Source organism: Zeugodacus cucurbitae, chromosome 2 (assembly GCF_028554725.1).
Source record: "Zeugodacus cucurbitae isolate PBARC_wt_2022May chromosome 2, idZeuCucr1.2, whole genome shotgun sequence".
NCBI classification, from domain to species: domain Eukaryota; kingdom Metazoa; phylum Arthropoda; class Insecta; order Diptera; family Tephritidae; genus Zeugodacus; species Zeugodacus cucurbitae.
This window is the reverse complement of record NC_071667.1, coordinates 6,494,119-6,521,719: the sequence shown is the minus strand read 5'-3', so window position 1 is coordinate 6,521,719 and position 27,601 is coordinate 6,494,119. Positions and strand designations below refer to the sequence as shown.

The window sequence follows — 27,601 nt, the reverse complement described above, 5'->3', positions numbered from 1 at the left end:
TTTTTTAATACTACTTTCCATATACTTCCTAATATTAGACATTCACGAAAAAGTGCACTGGCGCCATATTTATTTTCTTCGTAGAAAAAGTGAGAAAACGCACGGAAAAAATTTGCGGCAGTCTGATAAAAATGTCAATTTAAGTGTAAATACGCTAAAAAATTACTTGAAATTTGTTAAATCATAATTTCAAAGATATCGCACAAATGAACGTTTTTCATTTGTGTACGGAAAGATCCGTAATCGTCGCAAAAATGCAAAAATGTTTGATGAGAATTGTATCTAATTAGTGTAGGTTTTTGTGGATTCGGTTGCGAATGCAGATGGTGGAGAGCGACGAGTGACGAACTGCGACACAGTCCACAATGGACAAAGAAAATTGTTTGGAATTGTGAGAAAGTAAAGAAACAGCAAAAATAAATTAAAAATACAAACTTGCGAATTTAAAATTAAGCCGCAAGGCGGGCGTTGTTTGCATTTGACCACAAGCTGCGCTACGATCAATTGTACATAAAAATAGAACTGCAACATATAAATGTGTGTGTGTATGAAAAAAAAGTGAAATAAAATGGAAGAGAGAAAAGAAGTGAGGGCATTTTCGCTATAATTTTCGAAGGACAGGTCTGGAAAAAATAAAATGATTATAATAAAGTATATTTATGACAAACTAATTAATCGTTGTGAAATCATTAAAATAAATTTAGTAGTGAGCTCTCCTGCGTAATATTGCCTCACATCAGCTTCTATAATAGTATCCTGTATACTGCTACGTATACGATTAAAAATTTAATCGAGCATAGTGAGAACGCGAAATACTCGCCGTCTTCTATAAGACTTTAACAAAAAAAAAAAAAAATACAATATTTTTTCGCGTACAAGTGCAATATAATTTCTAAGTCTTAAATTATTTATTTTAATTTGATATACATATTTTCCCGTCTGGTTTTGTTGGCGGATAAAAGTCCGCCTAAAAAGAGCAGCCAATTTGTGGTCGTCAACTGGATTTAGTTTTTGTGACGGCGATAGCCCGAACACCGGCAAAGTGGATGCCCGGGGCAGTCTGGGTGTTCCCCAGGACTACGCAGGTATGGTGGGCCTAGCGGGCGGAGGTGGTGCAGGTGGACCTGGAGGTCACTTGTATGGACCAGTGCCGCCACAAGACAGTAAGTAAAATTTTAATTTATAGATGCATATATACAATTGGTTTAATATATTTGCTCTAACATAAATTATCTTAGCATTAATAGTGCGCGACATGGTACAGATGCCACCACCTCCTTCAAATGCTCCTACATCAGCAGATGCATGCCTTAGCATTGTTCATTCACTAATGTGTCATCGACAAGGTGGTGAAAGTGAAGGCTTTGCAAAACGGGCTATAGAATCGCTGGTGAAAAAGTTAAAGGAAAAGCGTGATGAATTGGATTCGCTCATAACGGCCATCACAACAAATGGCGCACATCCCAGCAAATGCGTGACTATCCAGCGAACGCTTGACGGTAGATTACAGGTGATTTCATATTTTTTTGGGAACATATGAATATTAAAATATACCTATTTTATTTTTGGTTGTAATATTAATATTAGCTAGTCTTATTTTTATATAACTAACTCTTTCATATCTATAATTTTTTAGGTTGCAGGCCGTAAGGGCTTTCCGCATGTTATATATGCTCGCATTTGGCGATGGCCAGATCTTCATAAGAATGAATTAAAGCATGTTAAGTATTGTGCATATGCTTTTGATCTCAAATGTGATTCAGTGTGCGTGAATCCATATCATTATGAGCGAGTTGTATCACCAGGCATTGATTTATCTGGTCTAAGTCTACAGTCCGGCCCAAGTCGTATGGTGAAAGATGAATACTCTGCTGGCCCATTGGTTGGAGGAATGGATATTGACGGCAATGACATCGGCACAATACAACATCATCCATCACAATTGGTTGGTCCTGGCTATGGGTACCCCCAAGGAGCAGGTATTATAATTATAAATATGTTTGAATCTATCGGTTATGCCTTTTTTCAGTTAATTTTTCTTATTCCCTTTGTATTTATTATTACTTACGGGCTTATGGGTATATTTTGGTTTTTATTTTTGTTAATTGACATTTTTAGTTGCTGATTCAAATCACGCAATGAATTCTATGTTCGTTGCGGGGCGAACAATACCAAAAATTGAACCAGGCGATGGTAGCGGTATGCCACGTGGTGCTTGGATGGTGCCGCCACCGCCACGGTTGGGTCAGCCACAACCAGTGCCACAAACGCAGCCACAACCACCGCAACAACAAGCACCACAATCACAGCAACAGCAGCAACAACAACAGCAACAGCGCGCGGCACAAGTTTCCCAACACCCGCTTTGTAAGCTTTTGCAATTTTTTGTTTCCTTTTTCATATATTTTTATAGTTTAATAGTTTATAGTTATTGTATATATACATTTATTTTTTTATATATTTTTTGTTTGTTGTTTCATATTCGCAACGAAATTATTTTGCAAAATAATCAAATCTCGAAAATTTTGTATACAAACTGTCATTCAATTTTAATGTTTAAATTGTATTTTCTTTATAATCCTAGCTGTTCCACATGGTATGCCGTTGGCTGGACCAATGAACTCCGGTGGTCCAGTTATGGGCCCGCCTCCCCCACCTCAATTGCAGAACCCGCAAGGTCCAAATGGCAATATTTTAAGTGGCGCGGGTCATCATACTCAAGCGAACTCACCTACTGACGCACTGCAGCAAGCTCAGGGCTCCGGTGGTGGTGGTAATAGCGGTGTCGGTGTAAATGTTAGTGGCGGTGCAGGAGCAGCCGGTCAAAATCAAGGAGCATACTATGGTCCGCCTACAACATCACAGATGCCCAATGTCGCAGAAGCAAAGTTCAATGCTGCATTGAATAACGCGGGACCAGGAGGAGGTGTGCAACAGCCACATTCGCCCCATTTACAACAAAATGGTTATGTAACGGGTGGTGGTGCGCCACCCAATTATGGTCAGCATGTAGGAGGTGGCGGTAATGTTGGAACCAATGGACCACAGTCGGCCTCACAAACCAATGCTGGTGGACAAGTAGTATCAGGTGGAACTGTGGGTGCAGGTGGAACGTGGACTGGATCTAGCACACTCACCTACACACAATCAATGCAACCGCCCGATCCACGTACACATTCAACAGGATATTGTAAGATTTAATTTTTTTCATATTGTTATTCTGCATTTATACAGTATGTATTCTTGCTTGCAGGGAATGCGCCATTGAGTGGTGATATGAGTGGTAATCAACAACAACAACAACAGCCACGTATGTTGTCCCGGCAACCAGCGCCCGAATATTGGTGCTCCATCGCTTACTTCGAATTGGACACGCAGGTGGGGGAAACGTTCAAAGTGCCATCGGCGAAACCAAATGTCATTATCGACGGTTATGTCGATCCATCTGGTGGCAATCGCTTTTGTCTGGGAGCATTAAGTAATGTACATCGCACAGAACAATCGGAGCGCGCTAGGTAAGTTTCGTGGCAATAATATTCAAATGTATTGGTCCTAATACATTTATTTTTTTTCTATAGACTTCACATTGGTAAAGGAGTTCAACTGGATCTACGCGGCGAAGGTGACGTTTGGTTGCGCTGCCTCAGCGACAATTCTGTTTTTGTACAAAGTTACTATCTTGATCGTGAAGCTGGTCGAACACCTGGCGACGCTGTACATAAAATATATCCGGTTGCCTGTATTAAAGTGAGTTAATACGTTCAATAAATTAAGTATTGATTTTTTTTAACACCAACGTTTCTTTGATCGTAGGTTTTTGATTTGCGTCAGTGCCATCAACAAATGCATTCGTTGGCGACAAATGCACAAGCAGCAGCAGCTGCGCAAGCTGCAGCGGTCGCTGGACTGCCAAGCTCACAAATGGGCGGAGCGCCGCGAAGTGAGTAAAGACAAGACAAGATAAAATATAACTTTGTGCTTTTATCGGGAATTTGATCGAATGTTATTTGTAAAAAAACTCTTTCTAGATATTACCGCAGCTGCTGGCATCGGCGTTGATGATTTACGTCGTCTGTGTATTTTACGTTTAAGTTTTGTCAAAGGATGGGGACCTGATTATCCAAGACAATCAATTAAGGAGACACCTTGTTGGATAGAAGTGCATTTGCATCGAGCTCTACAGCTGCTGGACGAAGTGTTACATAGAATGCCGATCGATGGTCCACGTGCGATGGCTTAAACAAGTCCTCAATCACACAGATGCTTACATATTTAAAGTAACATTAATACGTATACAAAAATGATGAGTAAATAATTGAATTCTGCTCAGTTCATCACAAAAGGAAGAAAAAAAAAAAAAAATACAGGAGCTTGCAAACTTAAAAGGCCTGTTTCCTGCTTTTTGATTTTTATTAGCCTTACAAATGGATATAAAATATTTTACATTATTTAAGCAGAGATTGTAAGAATACATGCAATTAGTTTTTATCAAAAGTATGTTTTATGCTTTCATGAAAGAAATTTGTGAAGTAGAACTTCATGGCTTGAACCGATTTAAAATCAAATCGATTTTATTTTGTTCATTGTTGTATTTCTAAATTTAAAGAAACAAAGATACTAAAAAGCATTCATCGCTCTTAAAATAAATTAAAATATTTATTTTTCAACTTCGGCAAACGACAATTTTAAACTGTGAAATTACTGAGTTTTTAATTTGTACACAATATTTTTTTATGAATATCATTTTATCACAATAGTTAATATTGACATTATTCTGCCTTCATTGTTTGCTTCATAGTGGACATTCTTTGAGTGTTAATCTAATTTTTAGGCATTTGTGATTAATCGAAAAAGAAATAAATTATAAATATTGTTTAAATTTTTCACACAAAAATTGTTGTTATAATTCATCTGCTGTATATAGTAATGGAAATTAAAGAAAGTTAAGACAGGCAGATAGATAAAAAAAACATTTCCTTAAATGTTATAGTTAGTTAGTTGTTTATTTATGTGACCCGGTACTTCTATAATTTTCACAACGCAAAGTCACTTGCCCGTCCAACCATTTAATCCACTCTTCATCAACTATTAGTACCAATGTCACTTCTTCAAATACAGCCGAACGTGATACTTCTTTGAATTGCATTTTTCCGAACATGTGTAACGATTTTTCATTTTTTGTACCAATCTTGGCTTCAAATTTTTTAATATTTAAATTTTGTAAGGCATATTTCAACAACAAAAGCATTGCTTCCCATCCATAACCTTTACCGCGTGCTTCTGGTTCTGCAATCATTATCTCTGCTTCGGCCACTTGACAGCCTGCGTTTACATCCTCAACGTCATCCTCTATTCTTAAAAATAGATTTGTATCTCCAACCAGCGAATAAATTTCATCACTGGTTTGTTCATAAGTAGTTCTGCATAAAACAAGAAATGTACATTTGTCCTCATCTTCACGCCAACTGCGTTGCATCTCATATTCTTCTTGCAGCGTGAGGGGTTCTGAAGCTGTCAACTCTTGTAATTCTGGCGACTTCATCCATTCGTGATATTTTTCCACATGTGCTGCACAGTATGGAACTAAAATAACTTTTTTCCCAACAATTTTGGTGTTCTCGTTCAGTCGCATCTTGTGGTCGGTAGAAGTTTGGTATTTTTAAATTTGACAAAAATATATTTATTTACATAAATAGACAACGCGAATCAGCTGTTTCGAAAAATGTGAACGATTAAGACGAGTGTCAGCGAATATTATATGGAAACACTGAAATTGGTGAATTCCCTTAAATTTATATAAGATATATAAATAAAGAGCATATGATTCGTGTTGGTGCCATATTTTTAATTTATATAATTACAAATTTAAATTAAGCGTATTTTTTCTAATTTAATAATAATATCGTAAAGTCACACAATTAATCGATAGCACCATTTTACAAACTTATATAAACATAAAGAATCATCGGTTTTGTAAATTTCATGTATTTTGCTCGGTGTGTTTTGAATATGTGACAGCTGCATTTTCGTGCCAGTTTTCGTACGTTTGTTATCTACTGTTTGAGATTTCTACCTGATTTTTACTCTATTAATTGTCGCGCAAAAACAATTGTTGTGAAAAGCGGTATTTTTGTGCCCGTTACATAAAAATTGTGTAGAATATTTATATAAAAACAATTGTACCATGATTCCGGTGTGGCAAATGATGTTGGGCGTTTGCGTAGGCCTAGTTGCTTTAATATTTGTGCGCCCACAAGCGCTCAGCTATGATCGAGAAGGAGGCAGTGCAAGTGGCGGAAGATCTAGACGCCGAAAAAGTACAAGCGACCAAAGTGCATATACACCAAGATTCAACTCGTAAATGCATTTGTTTTATCTGGTTATAAATTTGTAAATTGATTGTGAATTTTCAGATCCCCCGGAGATGCTTGTGTTATATGTCTTTTGGATATGCAGAATGATAATATGACATATCTGCGATGCGGCCATGCCATGCACGATAAGTGCTTCACTGAGTGTAAGCGACATACAAAGAATTGTCCAGTTTGCCGTGAACGCATGTGAGATATTCTGAATTTTACACATATCTGACAACATTTTTCTTTTCGTACTCGATCATACAATTTCTATTATGAAATATAATGGTTTGAGTGTGAAGTTGTCCGGAATTTTTAGTTCAGTTAAATAAATTAAAGTGTGCGGGTTACGCGGTTAACTGTTCACTAAATATTTTTTTATAAAAGAAAGAAACAAGTAGACTGATTGGTAAGAAGTTTAGAAACTTAGAAAAAAAAGACGAAGCTATTTTTATTTGACTTTTTAATTTTTTTTTTATTTATTATATGAGTTTATATAATTTCATCTTTAGAACTCACATACTATGTCTTAAATGTGTATTAAAAAACAATTGTAAAATGTATTAAAATATTTTTATTTCACAAATGGAATCTTAAAATTACCAAGTTTGTATAAAACAAAAAAATTATACAAGTTACTTGAATAAATCAAAAAATAAAACATTTAAGCAGACTAATGGATATTCTTACTATATTCCATATTAAAATTAAAAATATTTTTAGGTGTAAGAATTAAATATAGGCAGGGCATTATTTCTCCAATTATCATGCCAACGCAATGATTGGAATTCGTGCAAATTTTTGCGAAACCGTTCTTTGGATTCTAGTAAACTTGGATTACTAGGAAAGTTTTCAAACCAAAATTTTAGTTGGTCGGAGAGATCTTTGTGATTCTCGAATATAAATCCATTCTGACCATGAGTTACCAATTCGCCAAGGCTTAGAGAAAGAAAAATTGTTAATTTTCAATGTTAGTTATGTGAATAATCCAATCTAAATCTTATCTAATTCTGTACATTTATTTTAATATTTAACTCACCAATTGAAATTATACGCACACACCGGCAAACCGCAACCGAACATATCTACCACTTTCATAGGTAAGTCTAATCCACTGCTGCTATAGTGCAAACATACTCCCAAATCAGCAGAAGCTAAAATAAGAGGGTAATCTTCCACTTCCAACCACGGTGTTATGATTGAAACTTTGGACCACTTTAGTTTAGAAATCCGGCATTCATATTCTTGTTTCTGTGGTCCTTTACCGGTGATGATACATAAAATGGTGGGGAAATTATTTGGACGCGTAGTGGCTGTGCTCTCATACTCTGAACAACAACATTTAATAATATGTTTTTACGACATTCTGGCAGTATTGATATGTATGTAGACTTACCTTCTAATGCTTTAAGCAATATCCCAAAGTCTTCATCTGGTGTCCAGCTAGTACTTGATACAACAATAGCTACTCGTTGTGGTTTATACGAAACATTTCCATTAATTAATTTTTGTGTTAAAGCTGTTGTTTCAATAACTCCAGATTCTTTTAGATCTGCATAGCATTTTGGTAGAAATTGGGGATATTCTTTGGATAATTTCATAAAGAGTTCGTGCTTTTGAGCCAATTCAATGGGATGAAATTGTGTGGGCGGCCTATCATACAAGACGACTGCTGGCCTAAAGAGTGACACAAATATATATTATTTTTGGTACGATTATTAATTTCTGTATGTTTACCCAATATTCCAATTCAACAACAGATCCTGTTGCATAGCTTTGGTGACACAAAAATGAGCATTTGCTTTACTACCAAATGAACGCTCAATCCATTTAGCTAAACGACAAAAGTAACTCTTCTCTCCGTTGGCAGTACCCAGAGCTAATATAGTGTACGTGTAATTATGCCAGTCAATGACAAATTTAGTTCTCGTTAACGCACAATAAAGATAGCAAACTATTAAGGTTGGAACACCTGGTGGATTTTGCACTAGTAAAAAATTTGAACGACGTATAGAAACTAGCGCTATGAGCAAACTTAATGTCTGCCAAAATGTTTTGAAAATTAATTTTAGTTTAGGTGTAAGGTTAGTTACAGGCACCGGTGATAATTCATGTATTTTGCATTTGTGGTGTGCATTAGTTAGGGCGTCCAGCGGTTTCGTTTCAATATAGCCAATAAAGTCAACGTTATAATTTTCTTCAAGCAAACTAACGGCATGATATTGCATGCGTGGACTGCGCCCTATGTCGCCAAGTACAACAATGCAGGCATTTCGTCGGCCAATTTGTACATCAACCATTTCGTTCAGGATTATTTCAGTGAAACATATATTAAATATAAGATACTCGCTTTTTGTCCAATTTATATATTAAGACGTTAATTTTATAATATAAGCAAACTATTTATAAAAACAAGTTTATTAAATACTTCAAGTAATGACATTTTAGACATTACATATCAGCTGACTAAATAGAACAAACAGATATGCATGGTAGGTCTAAAAACTGGATATAAATTTATTAAAAATAACCAATTAAACAATAAAGGATATTTTGTGTTTCACTGCGCTATAAATATTATATAAATTTATAGTACATTTTTAAAAAATAAAATTAATAAACGAAAAGGTAATTTAAATTGACAGTAAAATAAATATATACATATAAAGTTTAATTTTGTAATATGTATAAACTTGTGTATGTTTTTACACTAAGTATTCATTTTTAGCTCATTTCTTTTGTGAATTATGCTACTTTTTTATGCAAAATTTGGGTTCGTAAATTTTATAGCGTAGAAAGTTAATTTTTTTTAATATATGTAAGTTGATTAGACATTTTAATTACTGATTTCGTATTTTGTGTAGCGGTAACTCTGCCAAAAGTAATCTTAAATAGTTAAGGAGAAAAAATAATTCAGCTAAAATTAGTTTTCTCTAATTTTTTAATTTGGTAAAAAATATTATTAAATAAATATTGATGTGTAATTCAGTAAAAAAGTGGCACCTCTATATTTTGTATATTTCATTTTCTAGTGATAATTTTTACAATTATCAAAACTCCATTCCGAAAAGTGACCAAGAGAAATATGTAAAAATCTAAATAATTTTTTTTCAATGAACGATTTAGAAAATAAAAAATAAAAAACGTGAAATAAAAAAATATAAAAACATAACAACTATTTATTGTTTAATAAGGTATCAATTTTAAGTAATACCTGGGTACTTGTACAAACAAACTTGTTAATGACTGGAAGACGGAAACGTGGGCGCCCACGTCGCGGCGAAGGACCTGCACTTGATGATATCGATGTACTGCTTGCACGTGAATTTCAACAAAGACCTGCATTTTATGATCGCAATCATCCTCAATATAGAAATAGGGATTACTTGGAAGGAATGTGGATGGATATGGCTGAGAGTGTGGGTCAAAATGGTAAGATAATACATTCAGAAAGAGTAAATTATATACAAAGGTATTGTTTAATATACATAAATTGTATGAAAAAATCATTTTACATAATTGAAAAATTAAGTGCTTTCTCAATTCCGACAGTTGCTATAGTAAAAAATCGTATGGTTCAACTACGAAATCGCTATAACTTGGAAAAACGTCGAGTGGAGATGTTGCAAGACCAATATAACGATCCAAGTATTACATCGCAATGGCCAATGTATAATTATTTAACATATTTAGGTGATCACATAAAAGCTCGTCGATCGTTTACAAAAGAAGTTGTTGTAAGACCAAAATCGGCGCCATTTTCGAATTCAAGGTGAGCATTTCAATACTGTTTTTTTATTTGTATGACTTAAAATAATTTAAAGCATAAGACCTGTGCGTTTTGCTTATTGCAGTGATTCTGATGGATGTGACGAACCCAACCCATACCCGCCGTGAGTTAGCTTAGCTTAGCTTCTTCGTCTATTTAATTTTTAATAATAAATAACAATTTTCAGAACGCCGCCTGTTGCTGCTCCGACAGACAGGCAAATAAGGCCAGATTTACGCAATAATGTAAGCGAGGAAGTTAACAATGCAAACTACCATGAAATGCGTCCTCCAAGCCCCGACAAACAAATAGATAACCTTTCTAATGTCAATCCAAACCTGTGTAAGTTTAGAGCTTTTGGACAATTTTTAACTTCATCATTGATCGAAATGAACCAAAAGGATGCTTTGATGTTGGTAGAGAAGTTCACCACTGATTTGGTGAAATCATTACTACTTGAAACACATAAGTCGTCGGATGTACAAATGGAAGTTGTTGTAAATGGACACAATTAATAAAATATTCTTTATATGTAAGTTCTGTTTATAATAACTAAAATTTATAAGAATTTCAACTAATTTTATTACTTGTATTTTTTTTCGGGACTTAGAATAAATGAATAGTAATTAGGGTATATATGTATTGATAGTATTTGCATGTACAGAATTACACGACATTTTAAGAAACCAGAAATGAAATGTTAAAATGATTAATTAATTTTTAATAACAAGACCACAAACATTCACGACAGTCTAATCTACCTTAAAGTAGATTTTTGACATTCATGTTCAATAAAATAAAATAATCGATTTTGGAATGTATGTATGTTTGTCTTCAATTACATGGTGTAATATTTGTTAACAACATTAAAATAAACTTTTAGAATTTTTAATAAATATTGATGTAATATAGTTCAATTAAGTTTTTGATTGCATTTGAAGAGTTGGCAGAGCATAAATTAATAAAAGAAAAGACGAAACGGCGATACGGAAGGTGAGAAAATGGATTATCTTCGAGATATTTTATTTTATATTTTTGGTTGGCTTCCTTTGATTTCTTTTGTTTTATGCCATTTCTAACAAAGCTTGGAACCATTAAGCTTAGTCAGCAACCATTTGGTAAATTTACGATGTGACTTGTTTTTACGTTCATAGTAACATTCTCTATTTTACGTTCTCCGATTTTACATACACATTAACATTCTCTCAGATGCATTTAAAGAGAACATGAATTTGTTCTCTGCATTTGTTCGTTGTGTATAACAGTTAAATAATTTGGAGTTCTCTCGCTTCCGCTTTGCAATGCAACATTTTTACACGTCATTTCGTGTGATGTGTTGTTCGAGTGCGATTCTTGCGCGGAAGATAAATTCGTCTTCACAAGAGTCCATACATATTTATCTAAATTTAAAAAATACTTATATATTTTAGTTGAAAGATTCAAAAGTAAACAAAACGAATTCGCAGTGGGTGTGTGGAATTTATATAGTGAACTTATTAAAAATTACAAGCGCAAATCAGAAAATGGCTTATAGTAAGACAAGTGAGTTGTGCAAAATCTTTTGAAAATTAATGCAGTGATTGGCGTCTGGCAAAAATTCATACATACATAAGAACATATGTACGTTTGTATGTATATGTGTATGTGTACAAGTGATTGTTGTGCTGACAATTCAAAGAAGTGAATTACTTTTAAAGAATATCGCGACAGTTGTGGAGCTATAAAAATCACAGAAATATAACATACGTTGATTCATAAAGAGTAAGCAAAATAGTGGTATGATTTGGTAAAACAATTATTAATATCGATAAACAAATGAAATGATAAATAAATATTAAATATTATTAAGAGTAAACCCATGTAAAGAGTGAATATAAATATACATATTTATATGTTTATGCGCTTAATGCTTAGTGTTAATGAAAGCTTATAAAAATTTCGTATGGAAAAATAAAAATGTAAAATTTCGGTAAATAAGTGTTTTTGGTGAAAGCAAAACTAATTATAGGAAAACTAAAATTTGTGCAAGTTGTTCAAAGGCTTGGTAAGTTATTATTTCAAAGAAAAAAATATATTATCATAATATTGGAGAATCTTCTTATTTGATAAAATGTGATTTATTTAAAATGCGTATTCCGCGCAGATCAATACGATATTTTTTAGTATTTTTTATATTAATTGTTGATTCACTATATATTTTCTCGATCTTCTCTTAACCCATGTGTGTTTTTTATAAAGTTGAAACTGTTCATCAGCCAAAATGTAATTTAGCATGAACTCAATTTCGGATTTATTCTGCTTCCAATGAGAGTTAGACGTTAACAAATTGATAAAAAATTTGTTCAATAATATTATTTATAAGGTTTAAACTTCGTGCAACATTGAACAGTTATATATTCATAGGCTTTATCTTTCAAATAGTCGTCATTTCTATGTAAATATCTTTTTTTTTTGTTAAAGAAATTGATTTCTGTGAAGAGCTTTAAATATTTAATGCATTCGAAATCGATATAATTCTGAGCGTGATAAAATGAAAAATGGAAAAAAATCTTAAAAAAACATATTTTATTTATATAATATTTTATTTGTATAAAACTATTGTTTTTATCATTCTTATTTGTGTATTCTAAACATATCTCTTTAACTTCTTTTACTTCCGGCAAACGTACATACATAAATATGTGTGTATATCGAACAGTCAAACTTAGCATACTAATATTTTTCACTAAATTTTGTGTGTATGTGTGACTGATTTGTATGTGTATATGTGCGCACACATTTACGCATAATTTTCTTCTTCGCTTCATGTTATCCCCACTGACTGACTTCCTTTTCGGACACATTTGCTTAATAAAACTTTGCAGACGACCCAAAGCATCGAACATTTCGCTACTCGATAAACAGCACGCTTTCCACGCTTAACTTAATCACATTTACAGGTGTATGTTCGTGTGTGACTTGCTTTGTGTTTGCCTGCGACTCACCGGAGGGTGGTTGGCGTCTATAGCTATCGCATTCCATCGTTGGTTTGTTATTGTCGCACTATTTTACCGGTAAAAAAACAAAATAGCAAAGCAAAAGCAGCCGAAGCCGACACAGCAACCCCAACAAACTGTCTTGGGGCTTTCGCATAACAGTTATGCATACATATATGTATGTATGATCAAACAACAAACAGTTCAAACCTGCAAACTGTCGTTTAAATTTACGTTACATTACCATCGAACCAATGACAACAACAACTAGATCCCAATGAAACAACCAAAGCCAGTTAGCCACCCATCTAAAAAGGATTTATGGTGTTGCCATATGTAGCGAATAATATGCATAGCACCGTTTTGAGCCGTCGGAAGAACGGTTCAAGATTTTTGCTCTATCAAACAGTATACGGGAACATCTTCGACTAGTGGTTGTGAAAAGCTTCTGCATAGTACTCAGACTCCTTTTTGACAAAAATAGGGTTCAGATTCTGTATTTTATATTTACGTTTTTTTTTATACCCACAATAAAATAGCTCGGAGTGGCAAAACTGAGCGGATAAGCGTAAATTGCTTGTATGGGAACAATAACATAGCGCGTCTGGCGATATTCTGTATGTTGGCGTGTATAAAAGTTTAATTTGCTGATTGTGTTTTTGTTCTACGCCGTTTTAACATCCGAAAACAAAATCAAAAACAAATGTTGCACGCAGACATTGCATGTTTAAAAAACGTGAAATGCAGCGCAGGAAAAAGTGAACGGTTTCGAGTTTTTTCTATAAAACTCACATTTATATATTTAAAATTTGTTTTTAATAATATTGAGTGTTGTCACTTGAAATTTAGTTTAGAAGAAAATATTTTTATACTCAATTGGTTTTAGCTGTGTGTAAAAAAAAACTTATTTTTATTATAAATATACATATAACAGTGCATTTCGAAAATATTTGTATAGATTTAACACTGAATATTATATTTTTTTAAATTTCAATTATTTACGAATTATGCTGAAATGGGTAAGTCAATATTTTTGCGTTCAAAAATGTATAATATATTTCAAACATATACATGTATTATATGTAATTTGATTTATCAGTTAAGTTTTAACTATATCTATATTCCATTTTTAAAGCTTTTGACACTCCAATTTTTTTAATTTTTGAACACTGTGCAATTTATTGCTGCCGAGTTCATTTTATCACTGTGTTGCATTCCTTTGTTGTGTCTGCGTGCCGATGCTGTTGGCAAATTTGAATTAATGTCTATGCTATGTTGCATGATGCATAAATACATATACATACACATACAAATGTATTTGCTGTTAAAAGTACATATGTTTAAACTCAGACATTTCGTTTTGTGGTGGTCAAGGAATGCACGCTGTATATATGTACATATGTACAAAAATAAAATATACCTTATATATATGCGTATAAATAAACATACTCGTACATAAATGTTTAAGATATGCAGAGCCACAGTTTCTATTTCAGCATATATGTAGTTAAGCTAAGCATACTTTTAGGCGTTCACACATGTAATGCACAGCAGCACAATGTACATATACATATCTATGTATATGTGAGAATGTCGCATAGATAGCACGTACGTATTGAATTTGCTGCAACCGCAATTCATGCTCTTCCCTACACATACGACTGCTGTTTTGCATAATTGGCGAAGTATTGGTGTACAAATACATCATTGTCATGCGCTTAATTCTTGTGTCTGCTGTATACCATTATATTTACGAGCGTGATTTATAATTTCCATTGTGTTTGAAATGAAAGAAGCGAAATGATACGGCCTTATTTGAGAAAATGAGTGCATCTATTATGCGTACATTAATTATAAATCGAAACTGTTAAGCCCAATCAAAGGTGACTGATTCATATATGTTTTTAAAATGATTTTTTGCATTAAATACTAAAATGGAAATGTGACTAACATTTAACCACAAACTAAATATGATTTTTGCTCAGCTCTATTTGAACATATTGTCACTCATTTAAATATGTATTTGGAGTAAATATTTGAGCATGGCATCGACTTTAATTGGTCAGTTAGTCAGCGCCAACTAATCAGCCAAATAAACTGCAAACAAATGCAACAATGAATGAACAATTTACCCGTCATAATTATCAATACAATCAAAGCAATAATCCTGTATGCTCATTGTCTGTTTTCTAATTTTGCTTATGTGTTGGCGTGTGAGTTGTTTTTGTTATTGTGGCGTTCATTTGAGTATTATACTGCACAATAACCAACTCATGCCCCACCGATGTTGCGCATATACAAATCAAATAAAATAGCAAGAATATGTATGAATACAGCTGTGTTATAAAATTCAAACCACAGCTTTCCAATTGCAGCCATTCAGCGGCTGTTGAGCTAATAAGCTGCTTGCCATACTCAAATTGTTTATTGAATATTCATGGTATTATTGCGTATTCTGCTTTGTTCCAAGGCAAAAATGTATAAACCAAATTATTTTGTTGCTATTGGTATTGTATTTGCTGGCTTTTGCGATATTTCAAATATTATATTCTTACTTTGTACATAAATTATATTTATTTGGATGGAAATCGAAATATTGAAATTTTTACAGCGTGATTGCCTTTTAGAGTTTCAAGCGATTTTTTAATCCCAACCAACAATGAATGACTATAATAGCTGCATCTGCATCAGCCACTGCGGCATTAAAGACTAAAAATTAGCATGTGCGTGATTAATCAGTTTAATTTTTATAGCTTCTTTCTACTGAAACTTATATATATATATATATTTGGCGTAGGAACCGCTTTAAGCGATTATAGCCGAATCCACCAGAGCGCGCCACTCATTCCTCCTTTTTGCTTTTTGGCGCCAATTGGAAACACCAAGTGAAGCCAGGTCACTTTGCACTTGGTCTTTCCACCGGAGTGGAGGTCGTCCTCTTCCGCGGCTTCCTCCAGCGGGTACTGCATCGAATACTTTCAGAGCTGGAGTGTTTTCTTCCATCCGTACAACATGACCTAGCCAGCGTAGCCGCTGTCTTTTTATTCGCTGAACTATGTCAATGTCGTCGTATAAATCGTACAGCTCATCGTTCCATCGCCTGCGGTATTCGCCGTTGCCAATGTTTAGAGGACCAAAAATCTTGCGCAAAACCTTTCTCTCGAAAACCCCAAGAGTCGTCTCATCGGATGTTGTCATCGTCCACGCTTCAGCGCCATACATCAGGACGGGAATAATGAGCGACTTATAGAGTTTGATTTTGGTTCGTCGAGAGAGGACTTTACTTTTCAATTGCCTACTCAGTCCAAAGTAGCACCTGTTGGCAAGAGTGATTCTGCGTTGGATTTCAAGGCTGACATTGTTGGTGTTGTTAATGCTGGTTCCCAGATAAACGAAATTATCTACAACTTCAAAGTTATGACTGTCAACAGTGACGTGGGAGCCAAGACGCGAGTGCGCCGACTGTTTGTTTGATGACAGGAGATATTTCGTCTTGTCCTCATTCACCACCAGACCCATACGCTTCGCTTCTTTATCTAGTCTGGAAAACGCAGAACAAACGGCGCGGTTGTTGCTTCCGATGATATCAATATCATCGGCATACGCCAGGAGCTGTACACTCTTGTAGAAGATTGTACCCTCTCTATTTAGTTCTGCAGCTCGTATTATTTTTTCCAGCAATAGATTGAAGAAGTCGCACGATAGTGAGTCACCCTGTCTGAAGCCTCGTTTGGTATCGAACGGCTCGGAGAGGTCCTTCTCGATCCTGACGGAGCTTTTGGTGTTGCTCAACGTCAGCTTACACAGCCGTATTAGTTTTGCGGGGATACCAAATTCAGACATCGCGGCATAAAGGCAGCTCCTTTTCGTGCTATCGAAGGCAGCTTTAAAATCGATAAAAAGATGGTGAGTATCGATTCTTCTCTCTCGGGTCTTTTCCAAGATTTGGCGCATGGTGAATATCTGGTCCATTGTGGATTTTCCAGGTCTAAAGCCACACTGATAAGGTCCAATCAGTTCGTTGACGGTGGGCTTTAGTCTTTCACACAATACGCTCGACAAAACCTTATATGCGATATTGAGGAGACTTATGAAACTTACAATATCAATAATACTGCCGATTGCTTGGAGTATATAGAAAATCAAAATTTTTATGTAGCATATATGAAAATTCAATAGGACTCTTGTTTGGTTCTTTATAGAAATCAACCAAAGGAAATTTCATTTCAGTAAACAATAGCCTTACACATTTCGCACAACTACATTTGTATGTATTCATGTATTTATTAATATATATGTATGATGAGCCCGTGTGAAATGATAGATAAATTATGACAGGATATGTTATGTACTTCTATTACTAGCGCATTAAATATTGCCATACACTTGCATTTTATATAAGTATTTGTGTGCTTACTCGTCTAACGCATTTTACACGTCTTGCCTTACCGCTTGTTTGTGCCACGTGCGTCCGCCGGCAAAATGCTGCCTTTAATATACTCATATGAGTACATAACAAGATAAGGGGCGTATGTATGTAAATATTCACATATACAAATATACAGAGAAGCAAAATGTTTGACTTTGGTTTAGAAGGTCTACGGTGAAATTGTGGTAAGTGGATATTTAGATTTTGGTTGTGTGTGCTCTTGTTTGAAACTTGAGCAAAGGAAGTGTGGAACACTCAGCTGAGCTGCTGGTGTTGTGAATTTAGGACAATGTGCGCAAGGGTATTTGCAAAGCATAACGAATATACATACATAATATATATAAAAGGTATTTTAAATAAATTTTAAAGAATAATGAAGTATAAAAAAAAAAACAAATTAATAAAAAAAATAATGTACAATAATCTTAACATTAGATTCTGATCGGTTAAAAACACATATACTACTTTAACTACGCCTCTTCTTTCGCATCTAGATTCTATATGTGTCAAATACTCTTCTTGAGAACATACATATGTATAGTAAACCAACAGATCAAATCAGGGACCGTAACTCTTATGACTTTTATCGAAAAAATCAAAAAATAAGAGTTATTTTTGATTTTTATATATTTAGATCAAAAATGAAAATTATTTTTGATTTTTATTTTTTTGGATCAAAAATAAAAATTATTTTTGATTTTTAAATATTTAGATCAAAAATAAAAGTTATTTTTGATTTTTATTTTTTTAAATCAAAAAATAAAAATTATTTTTGATTTTTATGTTTTTAAATCAATAATAAAAATCAATTAAAAATTTTTATTTATTTATTTATGCCGTATGTATTACAATATGCTGCATCATTCCAATTTTTATATGTTACAAATTTTGAATTGATTTTTATTATGGATTTAAAAATATAAAAATCAAAAATAATTCATATTTTTTGATCTAAAAAAATAAAAATCAAAAATAACTTTTATTTTTGATCTAAAAAAATAAAAATCAAAAATAACTTTTATTTTGGATCTAAATATATAAAAATCAAAATTTAAAAATCTTACAATATCTCGCATATAGTTCACCTAAAATTCCTGATGGTGTAATCAAAACTTTTCTACGATGTTCCTTTATGTATGATTTTTTTTTATTAAAAAGCTTTTTAAAAAGCTATAAAGTAAAAAAAAACTTACAAAAATATTTAATTTTTTAACGACCTTGAAAAAAATGCTGATTCAGAGAATAAAACCCAGGGATAATTTAAAATTTATAACACATAGACGATTCCTGTTCTCAACTGTAACATTGTAGAGGCAATCTAAGTTTTATATCTGTTCAAGACGAAAATTACAACGCCAAAGAAAGCCCTTAGGTCTTGCCTGTATAGAGATTACTTGAGTCTTTCGTATTAATCATGGTTCTCACCAGGATTTCCTGTTCGTTATATGTATATTTCTATACATATGCCCATGTTTTTGTGAGTATATCGGTGCAAACATAGAGCTTGCAGAGCACTGCGCTAGATAAACTTTTGTACATAGTTGAGCAGCAAAAAGAACTCTGACATTCAAAATGTACGGTGCGCAAATGGCGGGTGGTTGGCCGAAAATTGGTGAATGCCATTAGCATTACGTTGACTTCAGTCGGCGAACGCGTGGCGGGGCGGAAACGTGTGCCTTTGGCGGCGACAAAGAGCGCAGAGAATAGTGTAACATGAGTATGCCAAGGGTTGATTTGTACAAAAACAAAAACAAAAATGACGCGATATAAGTTAAACAAAAACGTCGAAACTGTAAACTTGTGAGTCGTTGATTTTTGATTTCGCCGACACTGACTTTCCCACAGACATTTGGCTGGCCATGTCGCTGGTTGAGCGAGCAGAAAAGCGGCTAGAAAAGCGAAGCAGCGAGTGAAAGGCAGCAGGAAGCGAGGTCTGTTTAACGTGTGCCACGTTTATTATTGCACAACCTTACATTTGTAAGTACACAAATTTGTTTGTGTCTGTTTGCTTGTGCGACGGTATGTCACTGTTGCCGGCAACAATAGCATACCGAACTCGTGGCTGCCACAAACTTCCAACGTGCTCTGTCATTGCTCCTTGTTCGCATGCGGCGCTGCACTGCGCTGCCACAGCGGTCGTTGGCGTTCATTGTCGCCAAAAGCAGATTATTGTACATTGTTATTGTTGTTTGTTTTTCATCAAATTCTCGCACACGGCGCTTCTTCAACATTATACGAGTACATAATGCTTGCATATGCGGCGCACGCATCTCTCGATAGATACGTGCAACAAGCAACTACCATGTGTGTACTCGTGTGTATGTACGCTAAGTACATAACGCAAACAGTGGAATACAATTTCGTATATGTAGCGTATTCGGTTAGGTTGTGAAAGCTTATCTAACTGACATATCGAAAGGAATGCAATATATGCACATGAGTGTAGCCAGACAAAAAGCTGAGGGGCAATGATAACAACGTGTAACACTAGCAGCCAGAAAACAACAACAATGACAGCTAAAATATTTCAGCTTGTAAGTTTCAATGAAAACAAAGAAAAGTAATCTCTGTGGTCAGACATTAGCATGTTCGTATTTTATGTTATATTGTTGGATCACTATGCTTTGTACTATGTATACTATATGCAAACTAGGTTTGTTTTAAGCATTCTTATGACCATGAATAGTTTCTGTTTGCTGTCCGGAAAGTACAATCCACCAAAGTGGAAAGGAAACTATATTTGGTGAATGAGTTCTCTCACGAAATGGCCCAGTCAACTGACCTCCTCAGTCGTGGGATTTGACGCCGTTAGACTATTTCCTGTCGGGCTACGTCAAGGCTATTGTCTATGCCAACAAGCCAGCGTCGATTGATGAACTTCGTACGCATATAGAACGTGAAATTGCAGCAGTATCGGCCGATTTATGCTTGAAATCCGTCGAAAATTCGGTTCAGCGTCTAGATTTCTGCAAGCGTGCCCGTAGTGGCCATGCAAAAGAAATCGAGTTCCATATATAATGGCATCGAATGTACTTTCACAGGAATAAATAATTTCTTTGTTATCCCAAACCGTTTTTTTATTGACCCTTATTGACCCATAATTGTTTTTTGGTAGCCCCATTCTAACAGTATATTCTCTAAATGACTAATGTCTCTTTCGTTTGGAGGATACTGGTGAAGTTAGAGAGCTTATGGTTAGAGGGGCCATATTTCTGGTAAAGCGGATTATTAATACGGGTGGATTGGCTGACAACTCTTACAGCTATACTGACAGAAGTGACGTCTGATCTTTTTCCAGCGATGAGTACTGTGTGACTTTTCTTAAATACAGATAATTTAATTAAGTTAAACATAAAATAACGAGTTCAGCACAACTTTCCACCGCAATGATTTCTTCAAAATTATAGCATTTTATGGAAATAATGGGTTGGCAGTTTTTAAAGAGAAAAAATTGAAATTTTCAAATATCTGATTCACGCTTTCTCTAAAGCATAATGAACTTGGCAAGAATATTTAAGTGCGTGAGTATATTGCAAGCATGTTGTAGTAATTTCTGTGTATTAAATTTTCAAAAAAAAAAATAAAAAATAAAAAACGAATTGCTAAAGATTTTTTCCAGTCTACACAACTCAGAACTTTTACAAAGTTCAAATACATTTAAATGCAAATTTTAAGTTAACGCTGTAAAAACTCGTAAAAACCAACAACAAAGGACAATGATCAACACACCAAACGTGTAACATCTTGTGGCGGCATAAATAACAGTAACCGCCGGCTAAAGTAAAGCAAAGTACCAGTAAGTGGCTAGAAAATTATGCTGCAAGGGAGATACATACACCTAAGGTAGTATGTTTATGTATGCTGTCGAAAGGATTTTGTTGTGGAAAATTGTATTTGACAAGGACAAAAGAAGGAAAGGGGGCGCATTGCTGAAATTGTGGCTTTGTCCGCAGTAAATTGGCCGTTTTGTTAGATTTGTTGTTGTTTTTGTTTTCTACAAAAGCTTTTACATAGTCTCAGTTTTGCAAAGGACACATTGACTCTGTAGAAAATACTTTGTTTACGCTTATTTTGCTTTGTTTTTCTTTTATTCGTTTTTGTTTTTGTTTTTACTTTAACTTTTATTTTTATTTAGTTATTTTTATGCTCCTGTATTTATTTTTGTATGCCATGTCTTCAACTGTGCCATAGTAGCACATAAAATATGTGCTTTATGCGTTATCCCTTATCTTATATGCATCATATTTTACTATCCTTTACTTTTTATCTGCTGCATAATTTATTTATTTCCTTTTCCTTCTTACTCTCTCTGCTCTATTTTCATGCACACATGTCGCACACAAAAGAATCAAATAACCGGCAAACAGAAATACTCCACCTCATTGAATCTCACTTCAGAGACACGCATATACACAAACACATCAATAACATACACATGCTAACTTGTGGCATAGACGACACAATCTTGTCACAAAGGAAGTTCAACTTATATCTAGAGCAGATCCAAGTTCTATGTAAATAAAATAAAATATCTCAGTGCACTTACCGACCTACAAACGCACAAAATTGGTTTGCGGAAAATTATTGTTTGAAATCTCAACGCTGTCAAAGGTCCCCTGCTGTTGAAGCCACTAACAAAAACACATACATATGTACAAGGGATGTGTACTTCTTGAAATCAAAAAATAGACATTATTCAATTTGATAATAGAGTCACAAAAGACAAAGTCGACTCGCTAGAGTATTTGGGTGTGTGTGTGCCCTTTATTTCTGGTATGAACGAATAGAGCGTGAAATTTGAGTAAAGTGTACACATATCGCATGAAATATAGTGAAAGGACCCGTATAATTATGCTGTACATACTACTTATGTATATGAAATACTTGTACACATGTATTTTCGGCTGTTAGAAACGTGCTACTTGGTGCAGTCAAGCGGAATAGCCTAGTAAGGTCACATATGTAGATTTAGTGGTTCAATCTCCATATGTTTGGTGTATATCATATATACATAGGAGTGGTTGTATATCAGTTCTCAGTGCTACATACATATGTCGATCCAGGGAGCAAAAAATTAAAGAGTTTCTAATTTTATATTTGGTATTGCCATTCAAAAATGCATTTTTTCGCCACGTTCTTTATATGATCTCTCTCAGAGTTCTCAGCTCTGAGCAAACGAAGCACTTTCTTAAAGTAAGGTGTCGCCGTAATCTGTATGTTATAAGCTTTATTGAAGATTTAATATGAAGATGAATATGAAGAAATAATATTTAAAAGAGCTCATTAAGTAAGATATTTGTGATTTATGAAATGCGTTTTTACCATAGGTAGGATTATAAAGGGGTTTTTCAAAAGGGACGTTACAAAAGTAGACCGATAGGAACAGCAAACTACGCCATAATTTTTCTTACTTTTTGACATTTCTCTTCTTCAGTAAGGTTTGCCATTTCATCATGGAAGGATATACCATCCCACAAAATTCCAACGAAATTCGGAGTCATTGGCCTCAACTTTATGAACGCTACCTCTAGTGCAAAAATTTGAATTTCTCATTGAAAACCCCTTTACTTATTATACTCTCATGATTATTATGAAATACTCTCTGCAGTGGTCCGATGATCTTTTATCAGACATGAAATCGTTCTCGATGAATTGGTAAAATTTTGTAGAATTATTTTTTCTAATGGCGGCCGACTCAAGGCAAGCAATGTAAAACCTCTCAGTACATTTCCGATATGACAATTTTCATTCTCAGATCCATCAAATATACAGGGGCGATTAAAAACGAACGCTTCATTTCTAGAAAAACAACAAAATGCACATATATACAGTTATGGATTCATAAATATGTTCAAATTGTATTTGTTTGATTAATCTTAAGCTGTCGGTGACAACAAATTCCCCTCTAAATTGCTCAAATGAATAAATGCAGTTGACATTCGTTTAATAGAGTATTAGTAATTCTGTTAAAACTCAATTTGAAATAATGTCTATAATTCTTTTTTTCTTTTCACTTTCAGAGGAGATAGTGACAAATTTCTATTTGAATTGTTAATCATCTGCAATTCGTTTGTTATCTCTATCAATTGTGGAGTTCATTGCACTTTGCATTTGCTTTATTAAAGCAGTAGGTTGCAAGTCATGGAAGTAGATAGAGCAAATATCAGTGTGAGGCTATTAAATTTCTAATATGCACACACTGACACAAACATGTATGTACCTACATTTTTATGCGCCCATAAATTTTACAAACAATTATAGAAGACACCCAAGTGTATGCGCTTTGCAGTTGCTGTCGCGGTCGCGGTCGCGTGCTTGCATTTATGCAATTTAACTAGCCTCCAGGCAGTTTATTACACATACTGTATTTGTTGTTGTTGCATTTGTTTTTGTTTCCTTAGTATTTGATTGTTGTAATTTTGTCTTTCGCAGCAATAATTCTCAAGATAAAGCTAGTTGGGTAGTAAAAGTGCTGGAAGTAGTGTGGCACAGTAGTCAAAGAACAAAGTACGAATGATCAAAAAACGAATATGAATTCATCTAGTTTTTTCTCTAACAAAAGTTTTGCTTTAACTTCCTATATAATTTCAATTACACGTGTTGGTCGAATCTCGAGAAAAAGAACTTCATAGAGAGCTCTTTGTTATGGTCTTCAGTTATTCCAGCAAAGTTATCTGTAGTGAGGTCTGAGAAAGTGGGAAGTTATTAATGTGGTCCCATTGATCATAGCTGTTTAAAGTCAGCGAGACCAATTATTTAAATCGTTCTTCTTATTATTGTGGGTTCTCAGTCAATTCACCAGAGATTGGCTATGATTCAAGATATACTAGAAAAAAACCTATTTTATGTTACCAAGATTTGGAATAAAAGACTAGGAGAAATTTCATCCTGCGCCTAGGACGCTTGGAACATAGGAAACTTTGGAAGTAGATTTCTGAGATTAAAAAGATCTCCATAGTTGCGCATTTTACCGGCTCAGCTTCACACATCATTTCGAGTATATATGAGTAGAGAACGGGGTAATTTTAGGGAAATTTAATGTATTTTCTTACCAATTGATTTTACTGCATTGTCTGCTTAAAAAGTCTGCTAGCAGCAAGATGAGTCGACCAGATGAGTTTGTGTGGACGCGACCGGGTGTGAAAACTGCACATTTACAGCTAATTATAGACATTGAGATACTTTTTACACCGCACAAGCGGCAGCCACGTCTGCTACATTTGTTGCACAGCGATGTTGTTGTTATTGCAAATTTTTCATAGCTAGAACTGTGTAAAAGAGCTGTGTGCGCACGACGCTAGTCAGGAGTTAACGAGCTACCAGTGCGACGTGTTGGCCCGCACAAGTGCCGCAGAATTGACTTTTAAAGCGCGAAATATGCGAAACAGAGAGTGCAGTGTTGAACAAACGTTGCATGCAACGTGCTACTACGTACGCGCATTGTTATGGCGGCTGGCTGCTGCTATGCCGAAAGTGTGGCATGAAAGTGCAATGACGCAGTTTGGTGGCAATAAATATGCTATACGACTGAAGTCAAACCAAATCCATAAAAATTGAGCGATTCTGGACAAATGTACTTTTGATATGATTTATTTTTATTCATTTTATTGTTTTTTTTATTACTCCAAAAACGTTGTGGTAGCTGGCAGTGTGCAGTAATACGTACAAATACTTGTGCGCTATGAATGGAATCATTCAACAATGTTTTACTCGAGATCGCAATAAAATTTAGTTATCTCGCTTCTGTTGCACTTATTGCCACATACTTTTAGTTGTTGTTGTTAAATTTTGGTTACTACAACTGGATCCTGCAGCTGTGAGTGCATCTACTGCGATTTCCGTAACGTCTGTCAAGCCGTTGCTTTTTCTGTCATTGTCTGCAATCGTCACTTGCCACATGACGGCGTGGTGGTAAAGTGGAAATGATTTTTGATTTGTGAGATTGTATGGTTTTCTTTTTGCATATGATTCACATTTCAACATTTCGGCAAATTCACTGCATTGTGGTTCCACATGCGCTCACATGGCGGCAGCATTTGCAATGTTGCAACTGCAATTCAGCTGCCACTTGCAGCATTAAAGTGATAGCGGCGGCGGCACGTTGTGTGGCGGGCAACCATTAAAGTTTGTTAGCCGAAAATTGAGAAATCGTGTTATTCTTGTTACACTTGTGGTTGTTATTGTTAGTTTGTGTGCCATTGTAATTGCCCTAACTGCAATTTCATACAACAAAGTTTCAAGTTCGATAAACGCAGGAGTATCAGTAGGTAATTCAAGCTGTGGCATGCAGTTTTATATGTATATATACAAAGTTGTTGCAACAATTTGCTCAATGAATATGTAAAGAATTAAGCGCTTTAAAGCGTATGCAGATTCGGCAGAATTTTATTTCCATTAAGTCTACTTGGAAAAGCGGTGGTCGAGTTGAGCTTGTAGTCCTTGTATTGAAGGAAGTTTGATAATATATGTATGTATATGTATGTTAAAATAAATTGTATGTTCGTATGTATACTATGGCTATATACTTATATTGAACGCAATGCTGCTTTTAACTCGAACAAACTTTAAGTTGTGCTTGCGGTCGAGCTGCAGTGCTACTGATCCTTTTCGTAGTTAGAGTTTGTGGTGTGGCATCTTTGCGTTATTTGCCAGCAGATAACGAAGATGATAAAGATAAAAGTTTTTTTTGTGAATACTTCTCATACTAAATTTAAAACCAATACTACAGAAAGTAATTGAAAACTTCCGTAACAAATCTTATGTGCGCAAACTAAAAGTAATGAGTGTTGCAAAAACCACTCAGGGGCAACTGGCAATTATTCGTATGCAGAGTATGAAAGCTCGCCGCCTTGTAACTACAGTTTGGTGTTAGAGTTTCAGAATATTTCAGCTTTAGTAACGAGTTAATTTTTGGTATTCGGGTGTTATTGTTGTGTTAAGTAAACTATTTCAGCGTGTTCCATATCCGAGAATTATTATTTTCAACAAACTTTCGAAAACTTTCTTTAAAGCCAGTGCAATCTTAGCAACAATAAACTTGCAATTAAAAAGCTTCTACATCCATTTCGTTTATTGACTTTAACCTTTCACTAATACAGAAAGTCGATTTGAAGACAATTTGTCTAATTTTCAATCCACTTGCTGCACTTTTAGGCATTTAACTCTTCCTTGTGTCATCTCTTTAACTCATATGCATATACAAAGCGCCCACTTTGACTTTGCGCGGTTGCGCTCCTTAAGTATCCTTTACACTTTAAACACAAGTTTCATTGACTTAAATACCGCCACGCGCCTGCCAGATACACATACATATGTACATACATATATTATATATACTTTCCAGCTAAGAAGCTGAGCAGCTTGTTCACACGCTGCCTCAAGGAAAGCCACATGTCTTTGACTTAACACAATAAATATGCACTAAATGTACATATGTGTGTTTGTATAGAGTGTCTATAGCTGACATGACTCTGTGGAAGCCAAACCATTCATTAATGTCAAGGACTAATCTCCACTTCAGCGCATGAAAAATGCACAAGCAGACATGTATGATTTAAAAATAATCCTTGGCAGTTTGCCTGCATTGAGTCACACACACACATTTGTTCATACATGCATATGTATATTAGCATATGCAATTGAGTGCACTTTGGTTGCGAGCTCTTATGTGTATATTGTGTATAAGCCGACAGCGCTGGCGCCCAACAACAACACCCAATGAGATGGATGGATGTATGGTTGGTTGGAAAATCAAAGCAAAACGGGCTTGCATAAATACACCTATGAAAGCTAGCACTTCTTTATACTGCAAAATCGGATTGACGGATAAAAATAACAACAACAACCACGTTGAGTGTGATGGTGGAGGCATGCAAGGATGCAGTGTGCTGCAGCAATGAAAGAGTTCCTTAAGGAATATAACGTTGCATGGCAAGTTTGACGAGCTATTTATAAGCGCTATTATATTGCACATGCTCAAGACATCTTCCACATTTGCCACATGTGAGTATCTGCGGATATGTGTTTACGCCTGCACACATGCCGCTTTTGTTGGTTCGGCCAAGATTTCTTT

The 27,601-nt window shown here is 34.8% G+C and overlaps 6 protein-coding genes across 11 annotated transcripts in view; 4 read left to right on the top strand and 2 right to left on the bottom strand.

Moving 5' to 3' along the window:
- Nucleotides 1–21: 21 nt before the first annotated feature.
- On the top strand, nt 22–4,494 carry LOC105214051 (mothers against decapentaplegic homolog 4). 3 transcript variants are annotated; one of them, XM_011187232.3, is made up of 10 exons: nt 22–145; nt 291–1,163; nt 1,239–1,510; nt 1,637–1,979; nt 2,119–2,367; nt 2,585–3,190; nt 3,254–3,515; nt 3,579–3,747; nt 3,814–3,940; nt 4,029–4,494. In XM_011187232.3, exons 2-10 carry the CDS (start codon nt 1,088–1,090, stop codon nt 4,238–4,240), a joined length of 2,316 nt encoding a protein of 771 aa, XP_011185534.1. In that variant the 5' UTR covers nt 22–145; nt 291–1,087; the 3' UTR covers nt 4,241–4,494. The 3 variants fall into 3 exon arrangements, with proteins under 3 accessions (XP_011185534.1, XP_028897395.1, XP_054081349.1); XM_054225374.1 differs by having other exon boundaries at nt 85–1,163; nt 1,248–1,510; XM_029041562.2 differs by lacking the exon at nt 2,119–2,367 and having other exon boundaries at nt 83–1,163.
- A 133-nt stretch (nt 4,495–4,627) lies between these two features.
- LOC105214050 (alpha/beta-tubulin-N-acetyltransferase 9) lies at nt 4,628–5,813 on the bottom strand. The gene has a single exon (XM_011187230.3). The coding sequence runs from the start codon at nt 5,630–5,632 to the stop codon at nt 5,003–5,005; it is 630 nt and encodes a 209-aa protein (XP_011185532.1). The 5' UTR covers nt 5,633–5,813; the 3' UTR covers nt 4,628–5,002.
- A 225-nt stretch (nt 5,814–6,038) lies between these two features.
- Nucleotides 6,039–7,029, top strand: LOC105214049 (uncharacterized). The gene is made up of 2 exons (XM_011187229.3): nt 6,039–6,357; nt 6,414–7,029. Exons 1-2 carry the CDS (start codon nt 6,185–6,187, stop codon nt 6,562–6,564), a joined length of 324 nt encoding a protein of 107 aa, XP_011185531.1. The 5' UTR covers nt 6,039–6,184; the 3' UTR covers nt 6,565–7,029.
- Nucleotides 6,908–8,823, bottom strand: LOC105214048 (chitobiosyldiphosphodolichol beta-mannosyltransferase). The gene is made up of 4 exons (XM_011187227.3): nt 8,094–8,823; nt 7,753–8,033; nt 7,396–7,684; nt 6,908–7,295 (listed from the first exon to the last, which is right to left on the bottom strand). Exons 1-4 carry the CDS (start codon nt 8,654–8,656, stop codon nt 7,076–7,078), a joined length of 1,353 nt encoding a protein of 450 aa, XP_011185529.1. The 5' UTR covers nt 8,657–8,823; the 3' UTR covers nt 6,908–7,075.
- A 381-nt stretch (nt 8,824–9,204) lies between these two features.
- Nucleotides 9,205–11,042, top strand: LOC105214046 (uncharacterized). 4 transcript variants are annotated; one of them, XM_011187226.3, is made up of 5 exons: nt 9,205–9,305; nt 9,551–9,788; nt 9,909–10,128; nt 10,181–10,249; nt 10,313–11,042. In XM_011187226.3, the coding sequence occupies exons 2-5, from the start codon at nt 9,599–9,601 to the stop codon at nt 10,638–10,640; spliced, it is 807 nt and encodes a 268-aa protein (XP_011185528.1). In that variant the 5' UTR covers nt 9,205–9,305; nt 9,551–9,598; the 3' UTR covers nt 10,641–11,042. The 4 variants fall into 4 exon arrangements, with proteins under 4 accessions (XP_011185528.1, XP_011185524.1, XP_054084583.1 ...); XM_011187222.3 differs by lacking the exon at nt 9,205–9,305 and having other exon boundaries at nt 9,326–9,788; nt 10,313–10,657; nt 10,736–11,042; XM_054228608.1 differs by lacking the exon at nt 9,205–9,305 and having other exon boundaries at nt 9,327–9,788; nt 10,211–10,249.
- A 66-nt stretch (nt 11,043–11,108) lies between these two features.
- LOC105214052 (protein tincar) overlaps nt 11,109–27,601 on the top strand; it is a 143,981-nt gene continuing 127,488 nt past the window's right edge. The window contains exon 1 of the mRNA XM_011187233.3: nt 11,109–12,169. The gene's annotated coding sequence lies outside the window, so the exon portion shown is untranslated. The remainder of the gene's footprint in view (nt 12,170–27,601) is intronic.

Coding starts and splice junctions, on each gene's coding strand:
- LOC105214051 (XM_011187232.3), top strand. CDS start 1,088: ATGGTGGGCCTAGCGGGCGGAGGTGGTGCAGGTGGACCTGGAGGTCAC. Junction 2,368..2,584: donor AGTTTCCCAACACCCGCTTT/GTAAGCTTTTGC, acceptor TTATAATCCTAG/CTGTTCCACATGGTATGCCG. Junction 3,748..3,813: donor ATCCGGTTGCCTGTATTAAA/GTGAGTTAATAC, acceptor CTTTGATCGTAG/GTTTTTGATTTGCGTCAGTG.
- LOC105214050 (XM_011187230.3), bottom strand. CDS start 5,632: ATGCGACTGAACGAGAACACCAAAATTGTTGGGAAAAAAGTTATTTTA.
- LOC105214049 (XM_011187229.3), top strand. CDS start 6,185: ATGATTCCGGTGTGGCAAATGATGTTGGGCGTTTGCGTAGGCCTAGTT. Junction 6,358..6,413: donor TATACACCAAGATTCAACTC/GTAAATGCATTT, acceptor GTGAATTTTCAG/ATCCCCCGGAGATGCTTGTG.
- LOC105214048 (XM_011187227.3), bottom strand. CDS start 8,656: ATGGTTGATGTACAAATTGGCCGACGAAATGCCTGCATTGTTGTACTT. Junction 7,685..7,752: donor ATTGCTTAAAGCATTAGAAG/GTAAGTCTACAT, acceptor GTTGTTGTTCAG/AGTATGAGAGCACAGCCACT. Junction 7,296..7,395: donor TGTGCGTATAATTTCAATTG/GTGAGTTAAATA, acceptor TCTTTCTCTAAG/CCTTGGCGAATTGGTAACTC.
- LOC105214046 (XM_011187226.3), top strand. CDS start 9,599: ATGACTGGAAGACGGAAACGTGGGCGCCCACGTCGCGGCGAAGGACCT. Junction 9,789..9,908: donor TGAGAGTGTGGGTCAAAATG/GTAAGATAATAC, acceptor CAATTCCGACAG/TTGCTATAGTAAAAAATCGT. Junction 10,129..10,180: donor GCGCCATTTTCGAATTCAAG/GTGAGCATTTCA, acceptor AATAATTTAAAG/CATAAGACCTGTGCGTTTTG.